General features: G+C 31.2%; 1 protein-coding gene across 1 annotated transcript; it reads right to left on the bottom strand.

The window, feature by feature from the left end:
- Positions 1-3,361: 3,361 nt before the first annotated feature.
- Positions 3,362-6,047, bottom strand: LOC121227951 (terpene synthase 10). The gene is made up of 7 exons (XM_041110920.1): positions 5,605-6,047; positions 5,204-5,471; positions 4,739-5,117; positions 4,424-4,642; positions 4,202-4,340; positions 3,883-4,128; positions 3,362-3,789 (listed from the first exon to the last, which is right to left on the bottom strand). The coding sequence occupies exons 1-7, from the start codon at positions 5,842-5,844 to the stop codon at positions 3,484-3,486; spliced, it is 1,797 nt and encodes a 598-aa protein (XP_040966854.1). The 5' UTR covers positions 5,845-6,047; the 3' UTR covers positions 3,362-3,483.
- Positions 6,048-10,399: the final 4,352 nt, after the last annotated feature.

The following is a 10,399-nucleotide window of genomic DNA, read 5'->3' as shown; positions in this document are numbered from 1 at the left end:
GTATGCACGTGAAAATCATTCCCCACCAAAAAGAAAGAAAAAGAAAATCCAATCGAAAAAGAAAAGGAGAAAGTGAAAAAAAAAACCAAAGAAAAAAGAAACAAAAAGAAGAAAAATAAAAATAAAAATAAAAATAAATAAATAAATAACAGTAAATCATTATTATTAACTAAAAACAAAACAAAATAAAAAGGTTCTCCCAAAATGCACACCCAAGGACTCAAACCCATATTAACTACACACAACTAAGCCACCAGACTAGCAGACCCATTCTGTTACTTAGATGCGAAACTACACACAATAGCACACCCCTGCCTCTAACCAGAACCATAGAACCCAAAACTTCTAGCCCAAAAATTCGGGGTGTTACAAAAACTCACATCCATTTGTTTGTTTTGTTCTGATAATCTGCAGACTTAGGCGGATCAGTGCGACGGAGCCTCTCGGTGACCATGAGTACGTAAATTGATTGGGTTTATGGTTTTTTTTCTATTTTATTTTAAGGATTATTTCTGTTTTTTTATTGTAATAACTAGACTCTCCAGACTTTTTGGCTGGTTTTCTTTTGGATTTGGATTTTCGTTTTAGTACTTAATTTGTGATTGATATCTGAAAACTATGGTTTTTACTAAAACAAAGGTCTTCTAAAAGTACGGACTATTTTCTTTAAATACAACGTTTTTCGTAAGCTACCGCTATAAAACTTGTTTTAAGGTATACTGATTAACTGAATAAACATTTTGACAGTGGATAAGAGCAAATAAGAGTTGAAAAATTGAAATTGTTTTAACGTGTAGATTTCGTTATCAAAACTCATTCTTTGTGACACCTCCGGATCTGGCCATAACGTCTAGGCCGAGTTTAGGGTGTTACATTTAATGAAATATTTTATATCCAAATCATCATATATTTAAGTGTTTATTATAGATTACATTAGCCAATTAAGAAATTCTAATCGAATATGAGAATTTCATAATGTCAAAACAAAGAACTCATCACTTAAAAAAGTTAGTGATTAAATCGTAAACATTTCCAAGTTAGATGACCTAAATAGAATTTTTTAAAGATAAATGATAAAAATTATAATTTTTAACTTTTAAGAAAAAAAAACCATTTTTAAAAGTAATAATGCTATAAGATATGTGGCATGTTAAACATTGTGAAAATAGCATTTAACATATAGTAGATGTTACTACATTATCATTTTATCTAATAATTAGTAACAAACACATGAATATTAAAAACATTTCAAACATGTTTAGTTTTTCTGCTTAAATCGATAACTTGTATAGTTTGATGTCAAATCATTTATATTAATAGTTTATGTAAAATTTGAAATTATGTATAATTATTCTATTATTTATTAAAAATAATTTAAAATCTAAAAATAAATTAATTAGAACTACATAATAATAAATTTATTTTGGTCATGGGGTCACGTTGTATGTTTGACACTTCCTTTTCTCCCCTCTCGTTTTTTCTTTTGTTTTTAAAAAATGTGTAGCATTCATTTTACAATAATAGAGTTCCAAGCAAACGCTTACAAAACTCATAAATAGACCAATAGAGAGAAGTAGAAACCATCAAAAGCAAAAGGGAACATGTACTAGGATAGTTCTTACACTACCATAAGTTTATTGTAAACCATAGTAAAAGATCATAAAATGATTTGAGACATTACACTAAAAACTAATAATTTTCTTGTCCCGGTATGGAAATAACTCTAATGTTCTTAATTATTTGGGCAAAGAAATTGGATGGACAAATAATGTTCTCAAATAAAAAATATGTATTATTATATTATTTTAAATAATTAGAATGAAAAAATAATTCCTTATTAAGATATTTGAGATGATCTAGGATCAAACTTTGTTTACGGAAGTTTTATTTCTTCGTGGACCTCTACACAAATGGTAATTACTTCAATGAAGACAAACTGACAAATTTCAGCAATACACCACGTCATGCAGGCTTTTTTTCAAAATTGTCCCTAAAAATTGATTATTTATGAAAATGACCTAGCTGTAAAATCTTGTACGAAAATAACTTGTTTTCTACAGTATATCCAGCACACCCTCCATCATCCTGTAATGACCGTTTGATGATTGTCTGGTCTATAAAAAATGAATTTTTTTAGAGTCGGCACTATATTCACCAGAACTGGTGTGTATTTTTTTTCAAATGCACTTTAAAAATACTGGTATTCTAAGATATAAAAATAATATTTTAATAAGTTTCAGCATTTATATTGTCGGAATTGGTTCAAATGTTAAAAATTATAATCCTAAAAGCATAACTAGACTTTGATATTATAAAAATTATGGTATATAATCAATAATTTATTTCCATACTATCAAATATCTATAATGTAATATTATAGCATTTCTACCAGAATTTTAGCATTTCTTAATTTTATTAAGAATTACAACTATTTATCAATTATTTATTATTTTATCATATGCTACTATTTTATAATTACTTATTTTTTAGTTAAGAAGTTTACTATATTTTATGTATAAATTACATTGATAAAAATTTAATGATTCGAGGAGTTTAGGCTCAATCATTCAACTATTAAAAATATCAATTTGGGCATTAATATTAGGAACATAAAAAAATTTTGGTCACAAAACCGTTAGAGACTAACGATTAGATAGTGTAGCAATGTTATGACACATGTATTTGATATCCAAATTCATTAGTGAAGTATTTGATATCCAATTCATCATATATTTAAGTGTATATTATAGATTACATCAACCAATAAAGAAATTCTAATCGAAATATGAGAATTTCATAATATCAAAACAAATAATCCATCACTAAAAATTATTTAAAAGATAGGTGATCAAATTGTAAATTTTTCAAAGTTAAATGACCTAAATAAAATTATTTAAAAGATAGGTGACCAAAAGTTTAATTTAAATTTTAGGGGAAAAAAACATTTTTAAAAGTAATAATGCTATGCAGATATGTGGCATGTTAAACATTGTGAAAATAACATATGGTAGATATTGTTACATTATCATTTTATCTAATAACTAGTAACTAACACATGAATATAAAAAATTCTAAGTATTTAGTTAATTTATATTTATGGTTTATGTAAACTTTTAAAATTATATTTAATTATTATATTATTTATTAAAAATAATTTAAAATCTAAGAATAAGTTAATAAAAATTATACAATAATAAATTTCTTTCGGTCATGGGGCTCATGTATTGGCACTTTTCTTTTCTTTCCTTTCTTGTTTCTTTTAAATTTAGTAAACATGTAGCATTCATTTTATAAGAATAGAGTTCCAAGCAAAGGCTTCAAAGACTCATAAATAGAACAATAGAGAGAAGTAGAAACCATCAAAAGTAAATGAGACCTTAAGTTTATTGTAAATCATAGTAAAAGATCATAAAATGGTTTGACATTACACTAAAAACTAACAATTTTCTTGACCTTGTACGGAAATAATTCCAATGTTCTTAATCATTTGGCCAAAGAAATTGGGTGGGCAAATAATGATAACACTCTTTTTTTATATTCCTTATCTTCCATACCATGACCATGACCATCGCCATTTTGGTACATCAATAAAGACACTCTAGCAATGTTCTTAGTACTTTCAATAAACGTCGGAGAGAAAGGAAGTTTAGCCATTTGATCTTCATTTATCTTTTTCCATGCTGCGTCAATTAACTTCCTTATGTGCTCACGAGCTTCTTCCTCAGATGCTCCACTTTCATACATATAACATTGGACTGATTTAGGAACATCACCTCTTTTTAGCTCATACTAGCCCAAAAATAAAAAAAAATAAGTCACACATATCAGTATTAGAGTAATTAATTAATGGAAATTTGAAGTTTACAACTATATATTGCTTACCGATGATGTCCCTAAATCATTTGATAATCGTGTAATTATGGAGGGCTGATATACACCGATGTAATTTTCTTGGATATTGTGCAATCCCTCTTCCGTTATATGACTAGTTACCAAATAGGCATGAGCAAGCATTAAATAACACCCTATTGAAATCCAAGCATTATCGATGTACTCTTTTAGAGTTGGTGTATATCCAATGTAATACCATTTCGCCTCCACCAAATATGCTTTACAAAGGTCTGTCCACTGGATGAATAACACAAATAAGATAGAGTTGATAAGGAAAAGCAAGAAAAAAGACAAGAAATTGGTTTAATACCACTTTCTTAAGGAAGGGAATGACATCTATCCCTTGTTCCTTAATAGTGTCAAAAGCCATTTCATTTACGGAATTGTAAAGAGCATGGTAATATATCTTCATATAGTCTGGAAGCCTTTGTATTTCATTTATATCCCACCTGAAATTACACCATCATATATATTAAAGATTATTAAACATTGGTAAGAATTTCCAAGAGAAGATAAAATCAGACGTGCAAACCTCTCAACAACATCTGTGAAGAGCTCCAACTCATCTAAGGTTCCATAAACATCATAAACATCATCTATAACTGTTATTAGCGCATTGACCTTTGTAAGAATTATTCTACTTTTTCCATCCTGAGGAGCAATTATCATTCCCGCACCCCATAAAAAGTTTTCCATCAGCCTATCTCTAGCAAAGCTAAACCTCTGGCCAATACCAAGTTCCTTCCACCATCTAAATAATACAAGTAAAAAAAAAAACGGAAATCATACTTGTGTTGAAGCACATACGAGTTAAATTTTTGAACTAGTATGTAGTAGGCATACTTACGTTGAAACATTTCTAAGATCTTCCTGGTGCATAGATTGGACAATATTGTAATCCAAAATAGCAAGCTCTAAAACAATGGGATTTCTATCCTTGTTTTTCTCATACGCCTCTATGAACCATCTAGCTTCCAACCTTGGCATCCTCCAATGTAGAGGAAGCTCTAAGGCATGGTCCACTAGCGTCCAAAGATATTGATGATCATTGTTCTCCTTCAAATATTGTTTGAGAAGTTTAGATACTAACTCTCTTGCATTCTCCAACATTGTTTCACCTTCTAATAAGAGGTATGAAGCCTCATACAGGTTGAGCAGTCCCTTGAAATCTTGATTAAGGCTTGATTTAATGTTTCCAACATCATCCATGAAGCAAGTGAAAACTTCTACTCGATGAAAATAATTCAATGTTAAGTATCATTAAATTAGATATAAAAATTGATACATCCAATATTTTAATTTTTGTTTTTACCTTGATCCACCTTATACCCATGTTGTCTAAGCAATCTAAATTCAAGAGCTGTAGCATATAAATTATCTTTCTTCCATGCAGCAGTACTGATGTGATTAGTACTTATATTCTTCATGGTTTTGTTTATTTCAGCTTCAAAGTGATAGGACAAGCCAAGTCTTTGTAAGGTATCAATAAGCTCAAGTTTCTCCAAAGGATCCACCACATCTCCAAGCATCATCCTCACTTCTTCCTTCAAATTTCTTGCTTGTTCCTTGTACGATTCATCCTATACACACAGGTCAGATCAAGTTTTTGTTAGCTTGCTCCAAATTTAGCTTTGCTAGGGAGAAAAAAAGGAAAAGCAAAACAAAAATGATGTTAACTGCCAAGTATATATGCACTAAGAATGTAAAATATACTTGTACAAAATCATTTCTGAGTGACTGAACATAACCATAATCCCAAATAGGAGGGTGGTAATTAGCCGATCGTCTAGTTATGATGGCGTCTTCAGTAGAATTTTTGTTTGCAGCATCACTTTGTAAGGCAGAAAAAATAGTTAACCTACGAAAGCTTGACCTATTGTATGAGAAGCTTTTCCATTTTGAGTGTATGGGGAAACTGCACATCGGGAAAGAACTAAATAGACAAAAAGCCATTTCTGAAGCTTCAAACTATTGCTCAATAGATCGTTTTCACTTGGTATGGATTATGAATTGGAACAATGCGAAGTTGTATATATAGAAGTATTTTTTGTTGATACAGACATATTAATACGTACACAAATATTAAATGCAATGATAAAGTATGTTATATTGTACTTTTAAAAAGATAATATAAATTTAAATATTGACAATTAAAAAAAGTTAGAACATGTTATTAGTGCCTTTATTTTTTAAATAAAATATATTTTTATGGTGAATTTAAAGTGTTGTTAATGTTTAATCAATAAAAATAATATTCACATTCTCTTATTTTTCTTTTACTTTTTGTATCCATGATTTTTATTTATAACATTATTTTTTACTCGTTTTTACTTTAAGGGTATTTTCAAGTAAAAAAATACATTATTATATTATTTTAAATAATTAAAAGTCAAAAACAATTCCTTATTAAGATTTTGAGATGATTAGGATCAAACTTTGTTTTACGAGAGTGTTCTTTCTTCTTGGACCTCTACATGAATGGTAATTACTTCAATGAAGATAAATTGATAAATTTCAGTAATGCATCATGCCATGCAGCCTTTTTTTAAACTGACCCCAATAATTTGATTATTTATGAAAATGACCCATGTGCAATATCTTGTACGAAAATTACTTATTTTCTATAGTGCATGTTGGTGCCGACCATTTCACCCCCGACACCACCCTCCATCATCATGTAATGATTGCTTGAAGATTGCTCGATCTATAAAAAATGATTTCTGTGGGGCCAACACTATGTTCGCTAGCACCGATATGTATATTTTTCAAATACACCTTAAAAATAATGATATTTTGGAAATAAAAAATAATATTTTAATAGGTGTCGACGGTCACATTGCTGAAGCTGGTTCAAATTTTTAAAATAAGTGTGTCAGTGCTTTTTTGGTACCGGTGTTCTTGTTAGGGTTCGCATTGCCGCACTTTTCCAACACCTTTGCTAGAGGGATGACTTTTTTGGGTGTCAAGGTTCTTGTTGCTAGCACCAGCGTGGGTTAATTTTAATAGAATTGTTTTTTTTTTGTTGCAGACGTTCTTCTTGAAGGAATCGATGTGAGGAAAATATTTTTTTTTTGTGACGGCTTTCTTGTTGCCAACACCATATTCTTTTGGAAAATTTTTTTTGTCAACATTCTCTTTGTGGACACTGGTGGTAGAGAAAAAAATGTACTGGCAGATTGTGTGGTGATACCACCAAGATATATATGCATCCAGTTTGGGTTTTTGTTGAGTTTTTCTTGCTTTAATTGTTTAAGAGAGAAAGAAAAAAAGAAGGAAATATCTATGTTTAGTTGAAGAGAAAACAAATTATATTGAAGATGAATAACCAAATGTTGTTGGTATAAGTTCATACAAACAACTGAAGAATGTTGTGTATTTCAAGGCCGCGAAAAATTAGGGATAAGATTCAATAAGACTGTAACGCTAGAAGAACTGAAACGAAAGATTAATGCAAAAATAGTTGTCTATTGTGGGAAGATGGTGTCAAGATTATTCTACAAATTTCCAGTTTCCTTAGATCCGTGGAATTTCGAGGAGATGAAACTTGTAGATCATGATGACCTAGGCACTAGGATAGCAGTTTAGTGCCCGGCTGGGATCGACAACCCTCGACTAGTTAAGTTATTCATTGAGTTAGTCAATCCCAAGCCTGTTCAAATTGTCCCTTAAAGAAGTCAACATCACGAGTTTGACTTTGATCTTAATGTTAAATGGGAAGATTAGTAAGGCTATAGAGGAATATTACAAAAGCTCGAAATCCAAACTATAGTGGAAGTTCGTAAAACAACCCTATCTCAGGCCCCTATCTAGAGATACATTTGGAGGTGATGGGAACCAACGTAGATGGTAAAGAAGGGTCCAATAATGATACTCATTTCTATATGACAGTGAAGAAATTAGTGACCCCGATACGAATGAGGTCTCAGACGATATCAACGATTAAGGCACGAAAGAGGGTCAAGGCGTACACCTCCCTTTGGTCGGGAACTCGAATCATGGTATATTTATATGGAATGACCCTGAGGCCCACATGTTGAGCGTAGACCCAATGAAGTACTTGCACCCAAGTTCCACAAGTACCCAGATATAGTACATGCTCAATGGTTGGGGCAGATTCATATTTTAAGAAGTTTTTTGTTGGGAAACAGTTCGATAATAAAGCGAACTGGGTATTTGCCATCAAGTAATATATTATGAAAGGGTCGTTGGACTACAATGGTCCAAGTCCACACTAATTTTATATGTTAAGGAATGCTAGAGGGCTGAAGAATGGTGTAACAAGCGGGTTCGGGATGCATTAATACAAAGAACTCAATTGTGGACAAGATGAAATTAGAAGGGCCCTATACATGGACGACTTCAAATATGACATAAGACCACCACAAACTAGATACGAAAACAATATCCAACCACATCCTATTGCTAGTAAAAGACATGCACACCATTACTATAGCGATCCTTATCACTGATATGCAAATACGGTTCAAGTACATGGTGTCGTACAAGAAAGCATGGTGGGTGAAAAAAATGGCAATGGAGCAGTTGTACAGTGACTGGGATGTGTAATACAATGAACTTCATGTGTGGATATCTTCAATGTAGAAGTACATGCCAAGTATCGTGGTTGATTTCCAAACAATACCTTGCAAAGGCTTGGACAAAGAACTACAATCAGGGAGAAAAATTTTCCTCCAGTTGTTTTAGATGTTTGATCAATGTTAGGGTCTTCTCCTAATGTAACCTGCTACTACAAGTTGATAGTACATGGCTATGTTGGATCTGGTGCCCTAAATGTAGTATTTTCGCCAATATACACTTGTAATTATTTTTTTGAATAGATTAATTGATAAAACAAATTCATTGATTACATTAATATACTTTGTATGGTTGTTCTTACTTTTTTTTTGCATTCAAAGCAAAATAGAAACAAATGTTACTCATTGGTTGTCTAAATGTTTAATTAATACTAAACAGTATTATGTAGTCGAATCATAGTACAGAAAGATAGGTTTTTTGTTAGTAGATAAACCTAAACATATACTTAGTCTAATAAAAAATGAGCAAAACAATTAAAAGACTAATATTTCGTCTATCAAGTCCAATTGGGGAGATGCCTTATCTTCGGCATCAGAGCGGATAACTCCCAGAAAATTGAGAAATAGATGTGACTGACTAGACTGACAGTGTATCGAACAAGACCCAAGCAGAATAGATCTTGAATTTCTTTATGGATTTATTCAATTGTGACGTTCATAGCGTGACATACCTAAATATTTTATGGATGGCAGACAATGTATGCATGACTCGTACACTTTGATATAAGTAAAAACTTGAGTTCAAATAGATAAGGAACCAAAAAATGGTACGTTCGGTGTTCGACTTATTTAGTATGTAGCATCCTTCACAATAGTGGAATTCATAGCCCAAAACATGAGTAAATGATATCTTTTCATTGGCATTACATGGTTGATGAAAAGTAAACGTGGCCACAGGTTGTCCATCTTTGTGATAGATGACTTGATCATTTTTTGATAGTGATTGAATTTTCTTGAAGGAAAATGTAATATTTACCATGAGATAAAATAGGATCATATTGGGAGAACGAATATTATCCCAAAGAGATCAAGAATATCTTATGGAGGTAACACAGTTATGACAATGTCATTAAATGGGCACTAAGTAGTTGTTTTCGTAATGCTATGTCGTTAGGGAGAGCTCAGTCACGATACTATAGTGGAATGACTTTGTGACTACATGAGTTTATGATTAATAGGTGAAAAGTTGGTACTTATTTATAAATCATTTGAGCCTCAACTACGTATATTCAATGGGTCCTTCCGTTAGCTCGTTGAAACCAAAAATGATTTGTGTGTTTGAATAAAAATGAACATAATGAATAGAAAAAGAGAAATGGGAAACATTCAAGAATGATTATGGTTTTTTTCGAAATGAAGAAAAGGAATCATTTAGAAATGAATATAGGTTTCCAAAAATGGAAATGAATATAGCATTACTTAAAAAATGATGGAAGAATGAATTTATGATTTTGGACTATTTTGAAGCTTGAAAATGAAAATAAATCATTCGGTCATTGTGAACATGTTGAGTTGTGACATATTGATCATATTTTCTCTAAATTTTATCAGGGATAAAATAGTCAAAATTTTTCTAGGGGTAAAGTTGGGATGAGAAAAATGTGTTTATAAATATTAATTTTTATTTTGGAAAATAGAAAAAGCGAATCGGGTTGGATCATATTAGAGAGTATTGGGTCAAAAAGGGTTTAGGAAGACTCGTAATTGGACCCGACGCAAGAAAGGCCCAAATCCCCTCATATAACATGAATGGGGTGTTTACTCTAAGTGCATTGATTGGATAGAGGACGTGATGAGGGTTTTGGACCTTAAAGTTATTTCTAACTTCATAACCACCCTCTAGAATAGCTGGAATAATGGAAACAATTTTCTCTTTAGAATTAAATAGGAAGAAGCAAGGGTGGTGTAGGAAA

This window comes from Gossypium hirsutum, chromosome A04 (assembly GCF_007990345.1).
Source record: "Gossypium hirsutum isolate 1008001.06 chromosome A04, Gossypium_hirsutum_v2.1, whole genome shotgun sequence".
NCBI lineage: Eukaryota > Viridiplantae > Streptophyta > Magnoliopsida > Malvales > Malvaceae > Gossypium > Gossypium hirsutum.
This window is presented reverse-complemented; position numbering and strand designations above follow the sequence as displayed.